At 41.6% G+C, this 24170-nt stretch overlaps 1 protein-coding gene across 3 annotated transcripts in view; it reads left to right on the plus strand.

Moving 5' to 3' along the window:
* Nucleotides 1–24170, plus strand: part of TENM3 (teneurin transmembrane protein 3) — a 446972-nt gene that overhangs the window by 331962 nt on the left and 90840 nt on the right. For all 3 annotated transcript variants that reach the window (XM_042982909.1, XM_042982911.1, XM_042982912.1), the window contains exons 8-12: nucleotides 1294–1504; nucleotides 1997–2098; nucleotides 2288–2482; nucleotides 3633–3833; nucleotides 10275–10460. In XM_042982909.1, the coding sequence (XP_042838843.1) occupies nucleotides 1294–1504; nucleotides 1997–2098; nucleotides 2288–2482; nucleotides 3633–3833; nucleotides 10275–10460 (895 nt within the window). The remainder of the gene's footprint in view (nucleotides 1–1293; nucleotides 1505–1996; nucleotides 2099–2287; nucleotides 2483–3632; nucleotides 3834–10274; nucleotides 10461–24170) is intronic.

The raw sequence follows: 24170 nt of genomic DNA on the forward strand, positions 1-24170 counted from the left end.
CATTCGATCATGAATCTCAGAATCCCAGCAGGTGATTTTCCTCCAGTTTTTAAGGGATTCGTATAATAAACTTTTCTTTAAATAGACCGCTGATGAAATTCCAGATAAGAAATCTATCTGAAAGTAGAATATTGATGATTCATATATATACGTATGCATGGTACCGTAATGATGGTACCGTAAATGATACATATTGTCCCGTAGTGTCTCTGTCACCATAAATGCAGGCCTCGGGAATAAAAGGAAACTGGATAGGAGTCCGTAGAAAGTGAATCACTGTACTTTTATGAAACTCTTATCTAATGGGTTTATTAAAACTATATTGGGAAGTCTGTGCCGTGTCTCCCAAATTCATTGCATTATCTCTGGTTACTATTACCGATCACATTCCGTATTTTTCTTTAGCTTTAAATTCTCCAGTTGAACTCTTCTAGCCACCCAGCGTTCACCATTAATCTTACTAAACCAGAAATCAAGCTGAATGATGATTGACTTCAGAATAGTAGCTGGGCATACTTACTGTTATTCCGTCCCTTCAGCACCCCTCCACTGTTCAATTTTTTAGACTTTCAGTCAGAGATACAAAGGCGTCTTGATGCACGTTTTTAATTTAGCCATAACAAGGTACAAACCCACGGGTTTCTCCATGGTACCCGGGATGGATACACCAGGGTCGCACAGAGGAGTATGGTCCTGTGGTGGCAAAGGTCTGAGCTTTCTCACAGACCAACTCTCCCGCTTACCAAGTACCTGATCTTGCTGGAGCTCCTCGAGGTTTGGTTTTCTCCATCCTTACAGTGTAAGTATCAGTGCCTTCCTACTAGAAGGGTCGCTACACGGAGTAAATATAATCCCGGCACAGAGTACGTATCCAATAGCAGTCGTTACCATACGGGTATTAAATAGGAGAAGACGGTAAGAGGTTACCTAGCGGTCCAAAATAAGGCTGCTGGGTTTGAAATGTTACAGGTTTATGGCTGTATTTGCACACCGCCTGAGCTCATCAAACTTTTTATCCGTTGGGAGAGTCCGATAACTCCGGAAACCGATTGCCCAGTAAGGGGGAAATGATTTGTGAAGTTTACATGTGACAACAGTGTGCAGTGCAGTGCGTGGTTCTTAGGATCCCTGTAAATGCTACGTGTAGGAGACCTGTGCCATCAGGAACCTTTTTCTGACGTTGTATTTATTAGAGCAGAGGGGAAAGGTTGGAACACAAAACAGAAATGAGAGAAGCAGCTACGACCGAGATCGTTCTGACCACTAAACGGCTGTACTTGTCCTCACCCTCAGTATGACTTTGTTGAGCTCCTGGACGGCAGCAGATTGATTGCAAGAGAGCAGCGGAACCTGCTTGAGCCCGAAAGAGCAGGGAGACAGGCGAGATCCGTCAGTCTGCACGAGGCTGGCTTTATCCAGTACTTGGATTCTGGAATCTGGCATCTGGCTTTTTACAATGATGGGAAAAATACGGAGCAGGTGTCTTTTAATACCATCGTCATAGGTAAGAGCGGTCTGCAAAGCATCTTTTTCCGGGCTATCGCCTGCACAGTGTGTTGAACAGAAACTAAATGGTCTTCACCGATTTGGAGCGATACCTAGGGCGTTAAAGCCTGAGGCCCACTGTGAGAGATATTTTCAAATTGTTTATTTACGAATACGTTGGCAAACCATGAAGCACTGAATATTATTCTGGAAGGATCTTGGAGGAGGGCAGTGCGTCTTGAAAACACTTGAGAGCGTCTGCATTTGAAATGGCGATGCTTTGCTTGACTAGTCAAGCTGGTTTGAATAGTCTAGTATATATGAATCCTTTTTTTGTTTGGCTGGTTGTTTTTTGTTTTTTGTTTTTGTTTTTGTTTTTTTTTTTTTTTTGGTTATGGAGCAAGCCATCCGTCATTCCTTCATGTGCAGCTAAAATGATCAAAGTGACAGAGTTTACCTTCTGCGGGAAGCGGGCTACACAGTAAATATCCCTTCTCTCTCTCCTCTTCAGAGTCTGTGGTGGAATGCCCCCGCAATTGCCATGGAAATGGAGAGTGTGTTTCTGGAACTTGCCATTGTTTTCCAGGATTTTTAGGTCCGGATTGTTCAAGAGGTACGCGAGTTAGAGCCTTTTCTTAAGCCAATAGAAAGAGGCTGTAGAAACACGCGTAAATCAGAAAACTCCCAGGACGGGGAAGAAAGGGGGAAACGGGCCGACGCCTTGTCCCAGCGACGTGCTTGTCTTTCAGGACCCCGACCGCAGATGTGGCTGTTGACTCTTCTGTCGTGTTTTATTTCACAGCAGCCTGTCCTGTGTTGTGCAGCGGCAACGGACAGTACTCCAAAGGCCGCTGCCTCTGTTTCAGCGGCTGGAAGGGCACCGAGTGCGATGTGCCCACTACGCAGTGCATTGACCCTCAGTGCGGGGGGCGTGGGATTTGCATCATGGGCTCTTGCGCCTGCAACTCGGGATACAAAGGAGAGAATTGCGAAGAAGGTAAACACGCCCATATTTACGGAAGTCCGTTGTGACCGTCCTAAAGGAAGAGATGATCGGATCATTTGTCATCTTTAGTTTGGCAGATGAAGCTCTTTATATGCCTCCTCGTGAAAGTAATTTGATCTCCATGCGTATGGTGGCATCATTTGGTTAACATTTTCACTAATAAGAAAGAGCAAATACCGAGGAGCCCCTATGCTTCCAGTCGTGTGAATAATTCTTTTTTCTTTCAATCAGAGAAAGTAAGCAAACGTGTGTGACTCGAAGCCCACGATGGGCTGTTGTTTTGCTTAGGTGGTTTTTTATCTTTGCTTTCAGGTTTTTCGTTTGTTTGTTTGTTTTGTTTGTTTTCACAGTTTTTCACCTCGAAACCAGCTTTTAATCGAGCGTTTTGGCGTGTCTAAAAAGACAGGCTATTGCACGTAATATACGAGTGAAAAAAAGTACACCACGGGTTTGTTCTATAACCGTATGTAATGATGAGAATCAGGCTGCTATACTGTAAAGTGCAGTTGAATTGTTTTTTCAAAAAGCAGAAAAGCACCATTTCCGTTCTTCAATCGAATTGATTTTATTGATCCGCACACACAAAGTAATGCAATTAAGTCTCTGGAATTAAATTTTCAGGCCATTGACCCTACAAGTGTAAAGTTTTATTGAGTCAAATTGCTAAATTAAATCTCGTCATCTAAAGCACATTAAAGTGAATTAAGAAGGATAGAGCGTATGCAACTCATTTATTTCTCAAACAGTTTGAGAGTCCCATACAGCTGTCACTGCTCAATGGTCGTAGATTAGGTCAGCTGATACAATTTCGTTATAGAGAAGCCGATACTTATTACTGTCTGATTAAGCAGAACAGAGAGCAATAGTCTGAAATCTCAGGAGCGTATACGTGTGGAATTCATGAAAATTACAAATCCTTGCAAGAGTCTCAGTTACCTAAATGGCATAATTCTGAATGCTGAGTTGTGTCATTTTTTTTGCATTTTCAGAAACACATTCTTGAAAATGGTAGTCAAATATTTGAGTATCCAACATTTTCATGTAAATTAGATTGGGACCTAATTCTTTATTCTGCACGTACTTTGCATGTATGATATCTGCTAGATTTAATTATAAAATTGTTCTCTTTTCTCTACTGTAGCTGACTGTCTAGACCCTGGATGTTCCAATCACGGTGTGTGTATCCATGGGGAATGTCACTGCAATCCAGGATGGGGTGGTAACAATTGTGAAATACTGAAGACCATGTGTCCAGACCAGTGCTCTGGTCATGGGACGTATCTTCAAGAAAGTGGCTCCTGTACCTGTGACCCTAATTGGACTGGCCCAGACTGCTCAAATGGTAAGGTTAAAAAATGCACCACAGTTGACTGCTTAATATTGTGTAGCTAACTAAAAATTAAGATCTTTTCGTTTTTAAAGCACACTTATTAAATTTTATATAGGTTTTATCGAAGTGATTGTTTCTAGAAAGAAATGGTAAAAGTGATGAAATTTAGTCGCATTAGAAAAAGAAACAGGCTAGGTCAACTTGTCATTAAAATTTCTCCTTTAGTAGCATTGTAAAGAATATTTCGTTTGTGTAAAATACTCCCTCTTCTAACTCTCAAGGCCTGTGTATAGCTTGGGACTTAAACACATTATCTCATCAACAGAGAAGCCTCAATTTAAAAATTATTTGACAACATAAGGCTAAACCTGATCACAATAAAGAGTACGTATAGATAAATATTATGATATGCATAATGGTCCAACGCTGATTTTTAGATTATAATAATATGATTGTAATAGAAATGGCAGGCAGTAATTTTTTTTCCATCAGTCAGGTTGTTACTGAACAGCAGCTGTGTGCGCGGCATGGTGATGGGCCCTGTAGGAATAAATAATGAATCCTTCCTGCCTTCTAGAATAGTGGCTTTCAGATTTTTGACCGTGACCTAAATGACCCATAGCCTCAGTCTTACGTTGTGACACATACATATACAGACTGACATAACTGAAACAAAGCTTTACCAAGTGGTACACACTAATGCTTTTCCCTACGTCTTTTCTACTTTTTTGATGCTGGTTGTATCCCATGAATTAATTCCATGACCGTATTAGTCACACCGTACGAAAAGGTAATCTAACCTAGAAGGTTACCGTTTGATTGGGGAGAGGAGACGAACACACATGAAATACCTAGAAACCAGGATGTGCCAGTTTAATGTTTTATTGACTAGTACGTGGAACAATATGCTAAATACAACCAACATTCAGAGGAGTGATCCTGCCTTGATGCACGTGAGGTCCTCAAGGAGATTTTTATGAACATTTCTTGCCTTCTTTTAAAGATGGCAGCTAGCATGGAAATGGGAGGAGGTGCTTTTTGACTAGTGGAATGGTACTAGAAAGTACCTACGAGCGTAGGCTCTGAGATCAGATGCTCGGTTTCATATCCAACCTCTGCTACTTATTAGCTGGGTAATCCTAGGCAGACTACTATATGTTTTAGTTTACCCGTCTATAAAGTGAATTTAACCGAGAAATTCTTGGGGCCCCCGGGTGGCTCAGCCGATTGAACATCCAGCTCTTGATTTTGACTCAGGTCATGAGCTCAAAGTTGCGGGATCGAGCCCCGTGTCTGGCTCAGTCATGGGCATGAAGCCTGCTTAAGATTCTCTCTCTCTCTCTCTCTGCCTCTCTCCTGCTCGCGCTCACTCTCGCTCTCTAAAGGAAAAAAAAGAAAAAAGCAATTCCTCACAGGGATACTTTGGGAATTACTTGAATGACTGTATATAAAGTACTTAGTACAATGCTTAGTCCAGGATAAATTCTAAATCTAGCTACCACCCACCACTGCCACAGCAACTACCATTAACCGAGTTGCACCTCTGAGCGTATCGTTACACACGTGGGAGCGTAAAGAAAGAGTATTTGGAGGCAAACGTCGGGTTGGGCCCGATTTGGAGGGACGCAGCTTGGCAATGACAGTTCAGACAATGGAGAACTCACTGGTCATGACGATGTGTGCCCGCCAGTTTGATGAGAGCAGCCTGTTAGAACTCCCCATCGATTATATGTCAGAGAACACGACTAGTCAGACTTTGACGGCCCAAGGCGAGTTTGAGAGCTCTCCCAGAGTGTGAAGTGCTGAGAGCGTGAATTCGTGGGGGAGATCGCAGAAATGAAAAGGATGAAGCCGAGGGCCGTTTTAAAGGAAAGCTAGACAGCAGTTGCTGAAGAGACAGTGCAGAAGTTGACCAGAAGAGCCGGACGTCGGCAGCCAGGAGGGCCTGGGGCAGTGGACGCGTCTCTGGAGAAGACAGGAAGCTGGGAAGGGGTGAGGGGCGAGGGGCAAGGCAGGATGCAGGCCAGGCGATGAGGAGAGACCGGTGAGACATGGAGGAAGGATGGCTTCTGTTTGGATACTCAAAGTAAGCAAAACTAAATACTACTAAAGGGGGAGGGGGTGCAGAATGAGGAGGAGGAGAAGAGGGAGAGGAGGGGAAGTGGGAGGGGAGTAAAAGGACAGGTTTTAGTAACGCTGTTGAGTCTGTGTCGGTTTGGCCTCAGGGAAGGGGTCTGTCTACCCCTCGCCCTGCCCACACGGATTGCCTTCTCTGCAGACCTGTCCTAACAGTGAGCGGTTAAGAGCAGGGAATCTGGGGCTGAACTGCCTGGCTTCGGGTCTTGAGCTGGCCATTCTGTAGGCGTGTGACGTTCGTCGGCTCTTTAGCTCCTCTGTTGCCTCCGTTTCTTTACCTGTGACATGAGGACAATAAGAGTACTACCTTACACAATTAAATTACGACCTGATAACAACGGTCGTAAGACGGAAATGAGTTAATATGTGGAAAGCGCTTAGAATCGTGCCTTACACATGGCAAGTCCTTACAAGTCTTAACCATTAACACAAGTAGTGGCGGTGGTGGTGGCGGTCATAGTCATGGTGGTTTGTCACACTTAATTCTTGATTGGTTGAGAGGAGCTTCCACGTAAAAGTACTGCTTGGAGGGGCACTGGGGGGGGCTCAGTCAGTTAAGCATCTGACTCTGGATTTCAGCTCAGCTCATGAGATCGAGCCCCGCATCGGGCTCTGTGGTCTCTCTCCCTCTCTCTCTCTGCACCTCCCCTGCTCGTTCTCTCCCCCGTGTCTCTCTTGAAATACACAGATAGACTTTTAAAAAAAGTACTGCTGGGGTACAGTTCCCCAAATGTGAAAATTACGAAATGCAAATTATTTCATCTATTATTATAACCTGATGGCATTAACCTAAGAGAAACCCCGCTACGCAGCGAATTAACATGCTTATTTTAAGGGGAAAAAAAAGACTAGTAATTTTTACAGATCACTCTTTCTTGGCACTTTGAGAAACTCGGGTGACATGGCTGCTACCCTGGGAATCCTCAGCAACACGACACATTCGTGCGCCATTCCTCACCTGCTACAAACTGAATCCCGGAAGCCCACGCTAAACAAAGTTGTGTCCAGGCTAAGTCGTAATTCTGATGAAAGACTTCTGTTGAAGCCTTGAGCAGATACCCTGGGTAAAGGGACAAAGGGACGACTTAATGCCTTTTCTTCCTCGTACTGTCTCTCTCTCATTTCCCCCCAACCTTTCTTCTTCCCGAAGCTCCCTTGCCCCTCCTCCCTCATCCGGTCTCTCTCTTCCTTCCTTTTCCTCTACCTCCCTCATCTCTGGGCCATACATTTTTTGGAGGCAGACAGAGGTTTATGTTCGTCACTGCTTCGTAGAAATAGGAGTTGATTCAGATAGCTGGGAGAAGCAAAAACTGGTTTGAAAATTCATGACCGTAGACCAAATCACACATCCAGGACAAATGAGAGCAAAAAACATAACCTGGGGGTGGGATTGTAGAGAACCCTCAGGGCCTCACTAAAGAGTTTTAGGAAATCATCACCACCCAACATTAGGAAGCATAGGTGCAAGGCATTATTTAAATAACACGTTAACTTGTTCTGTCCTTTGTTCTTAAAAACATATTTTATAACCATAAGAATCAAAATAAGCATTTAATTTTTTCTGTTCAGTGTTTGTTTCCCTTTCTGGCTTCTGTGTTAAAAAATGCATCCCACACTCAGGAAAGTCCAATTAAAGTTTATAGATACAGTTATTTTTATAGTAAAGCTACTTGGTTCAGGTCTCTTATGCCTCCATCAGTAAAATAAGCATACGAATACTAGCTAGAAAATAATACTTGTTTGAAAATTGTCATTCTAATTTGTCTCCCACAGTTACCCAGGTAGGAAAGGAATGGTGAAACAGCCCTTTTTGTCTCAGATAATGTTATTTAACACGTTAACCTGAATTATTTTATAAAGGAGAGTTTGTAATGGATACTATAGCTCAAAAGATAATTCAGTCTTTGGCCCCTGGCCGGCTGAGTCAGTGGAGCGTGTGACTGTTGATCTCGGGGTCGTGAGTTCGAGCCCCACATTGGGTGTAAAGGTTACTGAAAAAAAAGTTTAAAAAATAAAATAAGGTCATTCTGTGATATTGCTATGAATAGCAAAAAAAAAAAAAAAAGGTAATAGATGTTAATTAAGAGATGAAATTGGCTGCCAAAAGCACCTGTCATTATTTTACATATTTAGACTGATTTTTTTTTCCGTGCTTATATAATCATTTTGCCAGTTGCAAATCTAATGGTAGCCATGTACAAAATGACTGATTAGACATAGTGGGTGAAGATCTTTGTCCCATCACATCTTTACACCCCCCAATGAAAAACCAAAAAAACATATTAAACTCTCAATGTATAGAGTTGGATGATGAATACAGTGCTCTTCTTTGGAATAAATTAATTACACTCCAGAAAAAAAAAAAAAAGACTTTATTCAACTTTGCTATTAGCTGGAAAAAGACAGAAAACTTAGAAGAATTATCAGTAATTAAACATGCGTCTATTCATCCTGTGAAAATATCCTGGTTCCTGTGCCGGAAATTTATCTGCGTGTTCCACAGTTGCCATCTAAAGTTTACAAACACATCGTAGGTAACTTACACTTGTGGCTGGAAGTTGACCAGCAGCATTATTGGGAATTTCTAACTAACTGAATCCCAAGGCAGAACACTTTACCAGCTACTTCTTTTGTTGTTGTAGAAATGACCTTCGGATCTCTAAATTCAATAAGAGTAGATTCTGCAGCTGCAGAAACATTTGGTTAAGCTGCTCCAAGAGAAGAAATGAATTATTTCCATCAGAAAGTTTATAGGTTTGAAAGCAACCGAGTTTTCCTCTCTCCTCATCAGCAGTTTGTCCATTAATTAGCCCTTCAATTCCACTTCAATTAAATTAACTCTAATTAATAAGTTCATTACAAAGATTGACGCACCTTGCTCAAAGCTAGTGTGCTAAACGCTGATAAACACCTTCGCCCTAATGAAAAATTGATTAGATTGAATAAAAGGGGTACCTCAGAAAGAAACCTCTCTCTTCTGGAGCAGAGTTGACGTTCTGTTCGTCTGAAGTTAATCAAACCATCTTGGATCTCTTAATCAAAAATTTAATTCAAACGAGATGAAAAATGTGGCTTGAAAAAAACATACCCCACTCTCTTCCACTGAACAGTCCTGGCTGTTGTTTATAAGAAATGTTACAACCCTCACAGTGCCTTGATATGCTGTTTAAGATTCTGCAGGACTGAGAGACAGAATTACGGTGTCTGAGAAATGTTATTTGGGCAGTGAGTGGGGGAAATAGGAACATGTGGCCATATAAACAGTTACTGGTTTTTAATTTAAAAATAAGGCTGTAGTCTATTTCCTCTTTGTTTGAAATGATTGCAGGTTTTTATTGTTCAGCATTTTTATCTTTGCAAGAAAACCAAAACCAAACGACGGTCTTACAATCATAGAAAAAAGCGGTAGTCGATTTTATTGAACTTTACATGTAAAAAGTAGAATATAAAATACCCTTCAAAGTTTTCTTTCCGTGTGTGTGTCTAATCAAATAAGCTTTTAAGAAAGGTTTTGAAGAAAAAAATGACTTTAGACACAATTCTTTTTAACGATGGAACCTATTATGGTTTTGAAGTCCTTTGGTAACGTTCAGTTATTCTGATATCTGAAAAACCTAGCTTGTGCAGTGACAGAGTCAGTAGCCACATACATTTTTAAACTGGTTTTCTATTATCGTTCGTCTCTGTCAATAGTACCAGTTTACTGGATAGGAAAAACAACAATTTCTTTTACTCAACCAGCATGTGTGTGTGTCAGAAGCAAGCCAATGTGCAAACTACAAGATTCTTTTTAATAAAAGTTTCTGAATATTTTAGAAATCTAAACCATAGAGTTAGAAATAACCCCTTTGCAATTCTTGCTATACGGGTGAAACCCAACTCCTGCTGAGACACTGAAATATTTCATTAATTTTATATTAATTTGATGTATGTGTTTGTCTGTGTGCGTGGCTTCTCCACTGCCAGAAGACCCTGTGGGATACATTACGTGTGTGTATTTTCCTCTCGTTATGAATCACGTGCTCCGTTTTGTTAGTAGCCTCTATGTTTACACATACAATATAGGAAATGATTTATAACAAAATTGTCATGGGTATTTTATGCACGATTACAGCAGCGTATTAAACGAAATGATGAATTGAAAAAGTGCATTTTTACCATTTATAATGCTTACTAGTCGATGCTAAAATGTGCTCAGTATGTAAATCCTTTGTATTTATTTTCAGTGGTTTTGTTTTTAAGACGTAGCCCTGCTTATTCATTCTCCTTCTCCCCGCCGCCCTCCTCCCCTGCTCTCTTTCCTCTTTTTCAATACAGAAATCTGTTCCGTGGACTGCGGCTCGCACGGGGTGTGCATGGGGGGCACCTGTCGCTGTGAAGAGGGCTGGACGGGCGCAGCCTGCAGTCAGAGAGCCTGCCACCCGCGCTGCGCCGAGCACGGCACGTGCAAGGATGGCAAGTGCGAATGCAGCCAGGGCTGGAACGGCGAGCACTGCACCATCGGTAGGCCCCGCCCCCAGCCCCGCCCCGCCCCGCCCCGCCCCGCCCCGCCCCGCCCCGCCCCGCCCCGCCCCCCGCCAGCCCTGCGCGCGCAGCCAGAGGGAGCGCCCTGGTTCCTGGCTGTTTCCCTACTTGCAAAAGCTGATTTCCTCTAATTAATTTTCATTCGTCTTTCTTAAAAAAAAAAAAAAAAAAAAGAATTGCTTCTTCACATCAGGCCTCGTGTTACAACGGCCATTCGGTTCTTTTTAGAACAGCTGTCACAAGCATGAGGTATAAGAATTTGGTGGTTTGTGATGGCTACAAAAGTTGACTCACCTGCAGATGATTTCATTTCTTTTTTATGAACACGCGTCCGTTGAATATTACGTCTCAGCGTTCCATGGTGCCATTGCATAACAGCAATATTTTTTACTTTAAGAAAGATGCCAAACACGGGCGGCCCCACGCATTTTAGCACCTGTCCATAATACTTGAGTCTCTCAAAAAGCGGTTTGACTTTCTATGGCTTTATTTGGCAGCAGCCCAAGAAATAAAGTAGAATGAAATGCACAAGGCTAGCTGTTCTTAAAGTTACATGCTGATACTTTTCACATATGATGATGTTCGTGAACCTCTGTGGGTTAAATAAAGCAAACAGGTGTTTAAGATCAAAATGTTGCTACATAAATGATAGCTAGGATGGATTCAGAATTATCCAGAACATACATAGTACCGTATTTTCAAGGTATTCGGTGCCTTTGCTTTTTACCATTTGAGTCACTGAACTTAAAACATTTAATTAAAGAAAATATAACAAACGTAAGTAATAAATGCCTGCCTTCCTTCAGTGGAAGTGTACCATATTAGCTCTAAATGACACAGCCTTACAAAAATGTCATAATCTGCATAACTTGAGGTATGGTGTTTTATGTCCATAGGGTGTAATTTGCTAACTGGAGGGAGTCCCAATATCTTAAAAAATTTCTTCTTCCAGTGCAGGTATAAGTATCATGTACTTTATTTTCTTGCTTACAGGAATTGGCTAGCTAGGAAATTTTTCACGGGAAAGTTGAAATCACATAATTTGATAAATTGTCACAATTGTATCTTTACAGAACTTCAAGTGAGGTTTTTTTCCAGTCTTAGTGACATTCCTGTCATCTGTTTTAAGGGTGGTGAGCCCCTCGCCCCCACAGGTGATGATCCACAGAAGGGCTCCCAGGACTGGGGGCACTTGTGCTCATGACCATAATAGTTATCCGAGAGGGAAATGACCCGTCGTCATCAGGTGGTTTCTGGAGAAGTCCATGCACAGGCCTCCTGAGTTCTTTCTCTCCCACCAGGAGAGGTCACACGGAGCGTGGACCTCTCTCCAGCACTGAACTACACCAACACGTGTGCAAGGAACACGTGCTTCTGCCGAGGGTAGCGCATTTGAGACTGAGAGGTTTTTAGTAGGGCCGCTCCAAGAGGTAGCCTCTGTCAGCCACAACCACCAAAATTCCGGATTCTCAGAAGAAGAGATTCTCCTGGTAGGCACAATCATTGTAGAGAACGTCCAGTTTTCCAGATGCCTGCCAAGGACCCGCCCTGCGGATTCTCCAGATCAGGCCTGTGGTGTTAACGTTTACCTGGGAAACACCCTTAGCGGCTCCCTTGTGGAATGTGAGCTTCCTGCCTACATCCCGGGAAGCATCGAGTCCCCACGGAGGAAAGCTGTGAGTGCACAGAGTGCTTATCTCCACAAATTTGATAACGGCTTTCCCCTCCTCTACTCTTCAAGAGAGGCTTCTGGGGCAATGGCTGCCTATCGTTTGTGTGAACTACATTTGTGAACTATATTAAAGCAGCAGGCCGTTGAAACCACAATTTGTGGGTCTTTCTGTGGACATACAGAGAATAATTTGTACCCCTGCGACCAAACAGCGCTGTGCCCAAATCCCAGAATGCCCATCTCTACCAGAGGCAGGGCAGGGGAAATAGGCCTCTAATCACAGTCCATCAGGTGTTATGACCCCGCCACCCCCATACCCATAAGAAGTGAATTGATTCTAGTTGGGGGGGGGAAATGTTATATATTTGACTGAATGTATCCTAGGAAGTACAGCAGACACATGAATATATAGCTTGGAAAGCCTAGCAGTATACTATAAGGTTTTGCATAGGCAAATTTAACTTGCTAACCAACAGTTACTAAATGAGTCATTCTCTCGGTGTCCTCACTGACGTCGGTCATCTAGTACACGGTGAGTTTCCCACAGATGAGCGGTCCTTGAACAGTTTTTCAGTTATCTGGGAACACGCGAGGTTGCTGTTAGTCGCAGCTCTTTTTATTATAACGTAGCATATCTTGTTAGGGTTGTTAACAGTTCCGTTTTCTGTTGTTTTATTTCATTTTGTTTCCTTTGTAGTCCACATGAGTAACAATGTGGCAGTAAAGGACCTACCTCATTTAAAAATGAATCTTCAAAGTGAACCTTTTAAAAGACGCAGGGAACCTCAGATCACTGTTTTGTTCTTCTATGCTATTAGAGCTACTTATTCCAGATTCTGCCATGCAAAGATCCAATTACTTTTTTTCCGACTACTTAACTACCTGTGCGTATGTCCACAGTGGAGCCTAAGGGGCCGTTTAAAAAGAGGCCTTTGTGAGCCACTGATTTAAACAACCCAGGAAACTACAGTACGTTTTCTCATTTGGGATATGTGACTATGCTGTGCATTTCCCTCTCATTTTCAACACTTACACATCTGGCTAAAAGAAGCTGCCACTTTATGAAAGAATACCCATAAATCAGCAAGGTTTTTTTTCTTTCTCCATATTATGTGCCATCTCATTGAATACAAACAGGGAGGTTAATTGAAAGAGAGACGGAGGAGAAATTAAACAGTTAGAAGCAAACAAAAGTTCCCAATAGAAAGCAAAGGATATTCTTCATTAGTCATCTTACTGTCTTCATAAACTGTTCATGCTTTCATAAAACCATAGGCATTTTGATAGTAAAATAGGTTATGAATTTAGAGTGTTCACTGAACACCCTATCTACTGACAAGATTCCATCTTGCTATTTTTATTAGTGTGTTCATATTTCCCTCTCGTTGTGAATCATGAGTTCGGCAAGTTGGGCGTATTAATCCTCGGGTTCACTGTCCCAAGTCCTTCTCCTTTCTGGGGTTAGACTTTGAAAAGTGATGCCTGCAGATGGAAAATGAAACAAAGGGAAATCTACTTCTAGCGATATTATGATTTAAAATAAATATTTTTTCCCTTCCTCCCCATAAAAGCATTTATGACTGTTGGGCCCTTTCATAAATAAAGGGAAGTTGGTTATATGAGAGAGCCGCATCAAATGTTACTAGCAAATATTACTAGCATACTTTAATAGTAATAGCACCATCATCCTTTGTATGTGACCATTCCACAGGAAGGTCGAGTGATTATCCCACTCACGTTCCTACTGTTGTTTCTAACAAGATAGAAAAGATGTAAGAATATTTAGAGGGCCCAGAAGCAAGATAAAATATCCCAAATATGATTAAGTGGTTTATAAATAAAAGTTGACATAATTGGAATACTGCATGGCTGTCTCCATATAAACGAGCCAGAACAGTTCCGTATCGATCAAGGTCAAGCCTGTGACCTGGGAGATACTTGTCTTGGCCTTAATTCAGTAAGTTCACTGTTGATGTATTTAACTGAAACCGGAATCTATAACCGCACAAAGGCAACTCCTTTGCTTTGACTCTCCCTATCCTTGCGTGGAAACACTGGAAAACTACTCTTCTGGCCTGGTGGCTGGAGTTAGTGGACCATAGAAAGAATGCAAACGCCACGCCAGCCTCTGCTGACCAGATGGTGATACGCAGAATCCACATAACTTGTAAGCGCAGTGCAGCTGAATATTCTGGGCAATGCTACGTCCTAAGTTTGCACATCTTGAGTCTTTCTAACCTGTAGCTTCCCCCAAGAGCTATTCTTTGTAGCGGTTGCGGAGAAAAAAAAAACCGTCCCCATAGCCTTCCCTTTGTAGCTGAGAGCACTGGAGGTTATAGATGAGATTGTGACCTGCAAGGGTGAGGGGAGCAGGGTTGGGGACTGAATAACACATTTGATTGCTGTCTACAATGAAGTGTTGTTAGGAAGGTAGGGAAGGCCCAGATCTGTCTGTAGATGGGTGAATTATCTCCTGGAGATTGATTGGTATTTCCCATTGGTGTGTCCCATTTCCATACAGACAGAAATGGAGAAAATGGGCTTAAATTGTTAAGATGTTGTTTAGCTACAATGAGGAACCTCCTGTTGGAAGACGTATTTAAATCCTGACACAAGATCCCAAAGAAAGGTTTTAATCTCGGTTCCTGGAAGCTTTGGGAATACCGTAATCATTTAGGCGTGAAACACTGGGGGTTTTGTTTGGTTCTTTTTGTTAATTTGAGGAATGTTTTTAAGAGGGGAATTTCTGGTAACTTTTTTCCATTCGCCAAGTCTCTTGAGTAGTGTCCCTATCTGAAGGACCCCTTGAGGTCTCTTGTGGTTCTAGAATTTCTTGATTTCTGCTTTATTTAGAAAATTACGAGATTTAAACAAGGGATTCCCCTTTTGTTCTGTTTCACTTAGCTTTTCGTTTTCCCTAAGGCATTTACATGTCTTTGTTACCTTTCATTTGTTCATTTATTTCTTTATCCATTAAGCAATTACTGATCATCTCATCTGTGATATTCTAATATTTTTTATGCAAGTTAGTGGTAACAGATGAAAAAAACAAAGCGTGGGCTCTGGAAGGAAAAAGAAAACGTGTTGTCAAATCTGCTCTGTGATTGATCCACTATAACTTGTATAATGAAGCTATTGGTTACTGTAGGGCAGCGACCAGAGGGGAGAATACATGTGGATCCCCTGGGGTCCCGTCCCGGTCCCTGCTGCTTGCAATTTGGTTTCAGCCCTTTTATCAGTAGGAAAGCACTTGTTCCCTGCTTGTATCTGACTGACTGCCTACTCTATCATTGTGACCTTAGGCAAGTCATTTTTTGTTTTGTTTTTTTTTTTTTTCTCTCAACGTTTATTTATTTTTGAGACAACACAAGCAGGGGAGTGGCAGAGAGAGGGGGACAGAGGCAAATAGTGTTTGAGGCAAATACATTAGAGTTCTTATTCTGTGGTTAAGTATAAATGAGACGACTGCAATCCAGACAGTGTTTTGGATGTTGACTTCCAAAAATAAAGACACAAAACAAAATTGCTGTCCAACGTGAAATTTTCATTTCACTGTTACAAAATGTAACCTAGTCTCAAAATGGATATGGCTTAACAAGAAGTTAGTATGTTTGAGTTGAGGGTTTTGAGAGGTGTTGCTTTGAGAAAGAAAGGAAGGGAGGGAGGGAAGGAGGGAGGGAGAAAGAGAAGGAGAAGAAGAGGAAAGGAGAAGAAAGGGAAGGGAAGGGAGCGAGGGAAAGAGAAAGGTGGAGTCTATTTGGTATTTGTCTTCTCGCGATATCTCCAACACAGGGTTGTTTATTGAGCTACATTGATTTTCATGTACTTTCAGGCAATTCAAATGGAAATTTGGCCTAGGGGAAATCCTAATTCCTTTAAGCTACAAAAGACCAGCTATTTGTTTTTATTCTAATTCTTTAGTACATTGGGAAACAGGATCATTAATGATCACAAAGACATGCTTTGTTTGCTCAGACAAAACTTAGACTTACAGTACTCGGCATCCCTCTATTAAATACTATGGTTGCTCTGGGCTTTGGGATGCTGAAGATCAGAAATTGAAAATGAAATACACACAACCGGGGAGTTCTCTACTAAACAATATGGGGGTAAAAGAGAGATGAAAATTGTACCATTGTGGACAAAGCTTAGCCTCGTTGTTCTCGTTCTTATCTCTGGAGAACGCTGAAAGAATAGTATTTTCGTTGTTACCTTTAAAAATAAGTGACGATCTGGGGGCACCTGGGTGGCTCAGTCGGTTAAGCGTCCGACTTCGGCCTAGGTCATGATCTCACGGTCCATGAGTTCGAGCCCCGCGTCGGGCTCTGTGCTGACTGCTGGGAGCCTGCTTCCAATTCTGTGTCTCCCTCTCTCTCTGACCCTCCCCCGTTCATGCTCTGTCTCTCTCTGTCTCAAAAATAAATAAACGTTAAAAAAATTTTTTTTTTAAAAATAGGTGACGATTTGGTTTCACAAGTGACCACTCGGATACACTCTGATACTTCCCTTAGATTACAAAATCGATATTCTTTGTAACTTTTGCAATGTTCCCAAGTTGGGAATCATATTGACCATAATACAGAATGTGGAAATTCTACAAGTATCTTTCTGCATTTGTACTGAAACTTCGTAAGTCCCCCCTTAAATGAATACAGGGTACCACGTTGCACCTGCCAATGAGCGCTCTGGGAGACATCTGGCTTCCCGTCTGTCAGAGTGATGGAGTAGCTACAAAAGGGGTCTCCACCGCCTTCCACCTGAGTCCCTGGCGGGGCCAGCGACATACTTGTCATGAATCTGGTAAAGCTGAAGCCTCAGAGAGAACTGGAACACCTCGCTGGTGCGGGCCTTTCTTGCGAGAGGACCGCGGGGTTATATGGTCACATGTTCATCGGAAACTTGCAAATCAGTTAGGGCCTTCATCTATTTCCTTTTCGACTTGCTTTCCATCACACTTTTCCTTGAGTAGGATGACACTGGAATGACTATGGGCACTTTGAGGATTCAGCTAAGGAGGCTCTGAGCTGGGGATACATTTAGTTTAGATTTAATTGGATATATTTATGAGGTGTGAAATCATTGCTGTCTGTGGTTGTTATTGCTAGCCATCCAGGAATATTCCTACCACCCGCTGCCTCACCTACTGACATGAAAGCACAGGGTCAGAGATTATATGAAGCTATGAATTAGTCCTGTGGAGCCCTGCACCAGAAGTAGATCGTGGAGGAGAAATAAGGTTCGAAATGTATGGAAACGGAAGTTAGTCTGTGGAAAATTCCTCTCGTCATCAGATATGTTGTAAAAGTGCCTGATCAAAAATGCCTAATTTCTCCTGTCAGAGATACACTTGGTACTGGGATGTCTGTAATTACAAACTTGCCACAATTTTCTCGTTTGACGAATATATCTTTTGAGCAATTGATCAGAATTCTGGCGTTTCTTAGGGCGCAAACATGTCAGCAGTGTTGCGAAATTGAGTTCATCAGGGTGTGAAGTCATACGTGCCGTGCATCGCAGGGTATCCGTGAATCTTATGAACATTCGAGAAAAAAATTTCATGTTTATGTGACATGAAACACTGATATTGACAAAGATAATATAAAAGTCATAATATTCTGTGAGGATATCACAACAAAGTGGTTAATGAATGTCATCAATTCAAAGAGTGTTTAAGATTTGTTTATTATACAATAAAGTCTTCCTTTCTAGCAATAATGCCAAAAATTTATATGACATTAATAATAATTAAATTGAAACTTTTCTAAACTATCAGTAATGAAAACTATATTAAACAGTCGCAGTGAATAAAGACTGAATTATCTTTCTGTTCAGTCTACAGAAAGTATTACAAAATCGTTGTCTTATAAAGAAGCATTGAAAGAGTGAACAAAGCTCAAAAATACAGAAGGAGAAATGTTTATTAGAGACATGACAGGCACTTAATAAAAAATGTTACATGCTTTTCTGATATTTGTGGTGTTTTCAGCTCAAAAATAATTTCCTTTGATTTCTTATTCTAAATACTCATTTTATACCTAATTTTCATATTCATAATTTGGTATTCTTTTCTTTTTTTAAAAATCCATTCATGTATTTATTTTGAGAGGGAGAGCAAGAGAGAGAGAGAGAGCAAGCATGCCAGGGAGTGCAGAGGGGGGAGGTAGAGAGAGACAGAGAGAGAGAGACAGAGGGAACCCTAAGCAGGTTCCTCACTTTTAGCTCAGAGCCCAACTCGAGGCTAAATCTCACAAACCATGAGATCATGACCTGAGCCGAAATTAAGAGTTGGATGCTTAACCAGCTGAGCCACCCAGGTGCCCTTGGTACTCTTTTTCTTAATGAGAACCCCCCAAGATGTATAATTTCAGACCCCATAAAACCTGCATCTACCTCTGTTCCCAGCTCTATGACTTGATAACTGTGTGATCTCGGGGAAGTCACTTAAGCTCCCTGTGCTACATTTTCCTCATCTGTAAAGTGGGAATGAAAATAGAGAGTCTCAGAGAGTCTTTGAGAGCATTAAATGACTTCACACATGGAGAAGAGCACTTAGGACACTTCCTGGCCCAAAATAAACACCATGTAGATGTTACTTATTGTTACTGTGGTTGCTGCTAGAGTTTGGGGACTGAGATTCATGAAGTTGACAGTGACCGATTCTTCCCTACTGAGTCTTGTCTTCACGCAGAGGAATTAGCCAACAGAAAATCAAGAGTCCGTGCTGGTTACGAGAACTGCTAGTCCCCTCTGCTTGCAGACACACTGAGTGGGGACAGAGATGCCTCGTGATCTGTCAAACGTGGTGGAGGGTGGGGCAGCAGGGGTCAGTACACATGGAGTTGAATGGAAGGAAATTCTAAGCCGACTTGGTTGACGGACGGTAAAAATCCAGAGAAGCCAGAAAGCCTCCTGTGCGGCGCGCAGAAAAGAGATCCTTCTTAAGATCCTCTCTGTTCTGCTGTCCCGGTGACTCTAAGTAATGTGATGTGACAAAAAGGATAGCGATTCCTAAGAGAACCTTGAAAGCCCCTTAGAGCTCATTGAGTGTCACCCATGTTCTGAGAACCAGGCTGATTTTTAGATGTCTGTTTTTTTCCTTTGAGATAACATTAGTACCCATTTGGGGCTTCCTAATATATATATTTTTTCATTTTAGTCTTATTTATTTAGATGTAGTACTTTATCCTGTAATCCCCTCAGAATGGGTTGGGTTGGGTTTTTTTTTAATTTTTTTTTTTAATGTTTGAGAGTGAGAGAGAGAGAGAGAGAGAGAGAGCCAGGGTGGGAGACACAGAATCCGAAGCAGGCTCCAGGTTCTGAACTGTCAGCACAGAGCCCCACACGGGGGCCCGAACTCCCGAACCACGTGATCATGACCTGAGCCAAAGTCAGACACTTACTCAACTGAGCCACCGAGGCGCAGCAGTTTTATTTATTTTTTAAGTAATCTCTACACTCACCGTGGGGCTCGAACTCACAACCCCGAGATCAGGAATCACATGCTCCACAGATTGAGCCAGCCAGGTGCCCCTGCATATTTTTTTTTTTTTTAATGAGGCGTTTTAGTCTCCTCTTTCGTAAAGACACAACACTAGTCCCTTGACCTTTCTGAACGGTGGAGGCCCTTGTCAGTGCTCCCTCTACTGGTTTCAGTCTTTTTTAAAACTGACACAAAGATAAATGCCGATGTTACTAGTGAATTGAACAATGTTCCGTTTTCCTGCATTTCGATGAAGAAGTGCTTGGATAAGGGGTGGCGTATTGGATGGCTAGTTTGATGTTTTAATTCGTCCAGCCTTCAGGTGGTTTTTCTCTTCAGCGCGTTAAGTTGTTCTTTTGTACCAGTTTGTTTTCCTTCCCAGGTACCAATTTCAGCACGAAAGGACGTGAAGTCAGGGGCTCAGTGTAGTCAGAGTCAGCCAGCAATGGCGGTCCTGGGCTTCTTCCACGGAGAGCTCGGTAGCCTGTATATATATAAGCTTTATATCCTGTAAAGCTTGAGGGTTGTTAAAGTTTGACTCCGCTGACGTTTGGTGAAGGGCCTTCCAACTTTAACTTTTTGTTAGCAGCCCATCCTCCCTTGTTTTGTTAACCTGCCTGCACAAGTCAAGTAGTGTCTCAAGAGCCCCGGTAGAATGACATCCCCCCGGGGGCGCCTGGGTGGCTCATTTGGTTAAGCGTCCCACTTCGGCTCAGGTCATGATCTTGTAGTTCATGAGTTCAAGCCCTGCATTGGGCTCTGAGCTGATAGCTCAGAGCCTGAGGCCTGTTTCAGATTCTGTGTCTCCCTCTCTCTGACCCTCCCCCGTTCATTCTCATTCTCTCTCTCTCTCTCTCTCTCCTTCTCACAAATAAACATTTAAAAAACAACTTTAGAATTACACCCTCCGTCTGACAAATCCTCAAGAAAATTTGTATTTGAATCTTCACAGAACTCTTGCACTGTGACCGTCTTTGCTGTGTGTCAGGGAAATCATAGTCCCAAGGGCCATCTTGATATAAATGTTCTCTCATCATGTTGATGATTTGTTTCTCAAGACATCAGTTTCTTTGCCCCTAAGAATGGGAGTAACTATAGACATAAACATATAGACATAAACAACTTTTACTATTGACGTCAGGCACTTGAGTGTCCCTTTTGCTCTGTCCCATCTTCCATGCTATAATTTATCCTCACTAAATAGAGGTAGTGGCCTAAAGCCGAGTCAGAGTTTTTCTTCACAGGGTAGCAATGTCCCCAAGAGGTAAACTTCAGTGACGGTTATATTGTTTTGGGAAATGTTAAATGTGTTCTATACTTTAGAAAAGGGACTGTTTTTTTTTAGAGTTTCTAAAACCCAGTTCTGAATGCAGTATCTGTTTTGTGGGTGAATGTATTTGGACGTAACATGTGTCTTTCCATGTGGATGATTTACACATGGCCTACAAGCATAGGAATTTTGAGTTCTTTAAAAGAAATATGCTTCACATACTTCAGGGTCATAGAATAATGAGTTCTATACTGTGATTGGTATTTGTGTACAGATTCTCCCTCCCATCTGCCTCCTGTGGTGTTACATGGGTCTCAATAGCTGCTATAAATTGATCGTACTCCTACTCAGCTTACTATAAGTGCCACCGGCTATAAAGGCTGTATGTTCAGAAAAAAATGGAGGAATAAATCCACTGTCATTTTTCTCAAATCAGAGCAGTCTATAAGAAAATGCTGATTATTTATGTTGTTTTATGATGGCTTAGATATCATTGAAATATGTCTGATTTCTTTAGAATTGATCAACCTGATTCCTTTTTTTTTTTTTTTTTTTTTTACTATCTTGTGTTTATTTCCCACCATGAACTTAGTGGTTTTCTAGCTAGTTTTTCTTTTTAGTCTCCCAAAATGATTTACTGTGCAGGTGCTTAGGGGAATAGTTTATAAATCATAATTATTATATTACAGAAAATTTTGAATCTGTTACTTTGAATTAAAATATTAGGGGCGCCTGGGGGGCTTAGTCGGTTAAGCATCCGACTTGGGCTCAGGTCATGATCTCATGACTTGTGAGTTCAAGCCCCACGCCAGGCTCTGTGCTAACAGCTCAGAGCCTGGAGCCTGCTTCAGATTCTGTGTCTCCCTTTCTCTCTGCCCCTCCCCTGCGCGCTCTCTCTCTCTCTCTCTGTCTCTCTCTCGCTCACAAAAAAATAAACATTAAAAAAAATGTTAGATGCCATAACAGATTTTTTAAGTATGAATCTATCCATACCCAGGAGTTCCCTTTTGCTTTTTAAACCTCATTTCTCATCTGAAGTCCATTTAAATTGTCTTTTAAAAGTTTATGGAGAGACATGGTGTCTGAATACACACCAGTTATATGTCAAATTTATATTGTTTTATTAACAGCCTGCCATTGTGTTTCTTTACTGATATACTGCGGTATTTTTTTCCACTTGGAACACTTCATTGATTTGCATCTCTTAAAAAGCATCTAAGAGCTTAATTTCCACCAAAATCTAGTATACAGGAGGTTTTAAAGTTCAGTTGACTGGGTATACAACTTAACTAGAAATAAAGATGAAAAACACTCCTTTCAACTCTTGCCAAGTTCATCAGAAGGCTTCTATGAGAGGTTTAGGTTCAAGGTATTTGGGCGTGACAACATTACGTTGTCAGCTGTTTAACAACGCTGGCAAGGAGGAGACAGACCGTAAGTAGCGTCAGATTATTCCATTTTCCCTAATATGTCCATTCTCCCTAAAACTCGAGCCAGGTAACTGTGGAGAGTTAATGTGGATTTTAAGTAATTTTCATCGTATGTAGAGATCCTTATTACCCCAGTGGAGTAAGTAAAAAGTCAGAACTTTGCACTCAGTTTAATGTAAGGGTGGAAGAATGAGGCGCACAATTTTAAGGGATAGGATTCCTTCCCGCGATGGCACATTGGTATCCTTTCAATGGCAGATTTTATCTCTGTCATTTCTCGAATGTGACAAGTTGAGAAGAGCCTTTATTCATCTTAGCTCAGTTCCTTTCCCACCTACCAGTTTTTAAAATACAAGCTTCTTAATGGTGTTCGTCCATACAGAAGCCATGACTCGTCTGTCTTTTCATATTTAACATATTATCTTCACAGATTATGGTGTGACTAGAGCCAGTTTGGTTTTTTTTTTTTCGTTCACTCTTCATGATGGGTTGGTTCACTGACCCTCTCCTTTTTGAGTGCCTCTTTAGTGAAGCTGGAAAACAGCTGTCTGAAATATGCTATTATTTCTGGGGTTTAGCCGCCATGTGCCTTGGATAAATTAAGGAGCAGTCAAAGGAAGTCCATAAATATGAATACTTTGCCAGCTGCTTTTCCATTAAACTCTGTTGGTTGAATGAAATTAGCAAATAATTATGTTGGTGGGGAATCTACTATATCCAAATGCAATATAATGTCTTCCTTTAACAACAGAGCTTAATTTTTTCCTGTACACCAAATTAGTTTTTAGGGTAATCTACATTGCAAATTGGCCGATTTGCATTAGAACTATGCCTACTTGTTCTGATTTGTCAACACCTCTTTTTTTAAAAAGTCTTTAACATCGAGCATGGGTGGGTAAGACCATCTGCTTACAGAGCTTGCCTGCAGCTCTGTCACTTAACACATGAGACAGGTTACAGCTGTTTAATTGTTATGATGCTGAATGATTATCATTCTATTCAAAATTAATATTTATATATGTGTGCATAGAAAGCATGTGGTTAAACATAAGTGATCTAATTGTGAATTAATGGCGTTAGGTATTCATTAATTAGTCCCCCCCATGAACAGTGAAGGGTAAAATAATGCTTTTCACATGCACTCCAACTCTTGGCTTTTAAGACGAGTCCCCAGGAGTGATTATTATGCATGTGAGTAATCCACTCCAAATACACTGGTGTAAGCAAGGAAAAAAAAAAAATCACCATATAGCCGCCATTAAAAACAAAGGGAAAACTATCTATATGTTTATTACCCATACGCTAACTCTTTCCTGCCCCTAAAAGCATTACCCTCTGAACTGTGACCAGTGTAAATACAAGCCACGTAGTAAGAGCCTAGACGTACGTCAGTTATGACTGTATATACCAGCATATCACCCTCACTGACTACCACTAGCCCATGGGGAAGCTTGCTCAGCCCGCAGTGGACTTCCCGGCGTAAGGAATGGTGACGCACAGACACATCATTTTGCTCCAGAAGTTAGCAACACATATTCCATCCTGTCTGCTCAGTCCATTTCATAATGGAAAACAAAATGAAAAGTTTTCAGCAAAATTGCGGTATGATGACGGAGGTATGCGTGTAAAAGAGGATATTTAAATGCCTTCGTTTCCAGGTAGTTACCTTCAAAGTGACTTGTGTTTGTATTTATACAGATATTGGTACGCCTTTAGAAACTACTGACTTACCTGGCTGAAATACAATGACTAATGAGGGAACGCAAAATCTATAAGGACAAGTTGCGATTTGTTCTTTATTCCAAAAAGCTGAATCATGTTTGATTGGTTGTTGTGC

This window comes from Panthera tigris, chromosome B1, assembly GCF_018350195.1.
Source record: "Panthera tigris isolate Pti1 chromosome B1, P.tigris_Pti1_mat1.1, whole genome shotgun sequence".
Taxonomy (NCBI): domain Eukaryota; kingdom Metazoa; phylum Chordata; class Mammalia; order Carnivora; family Felidae; genus Panthera; species Panthera tigris.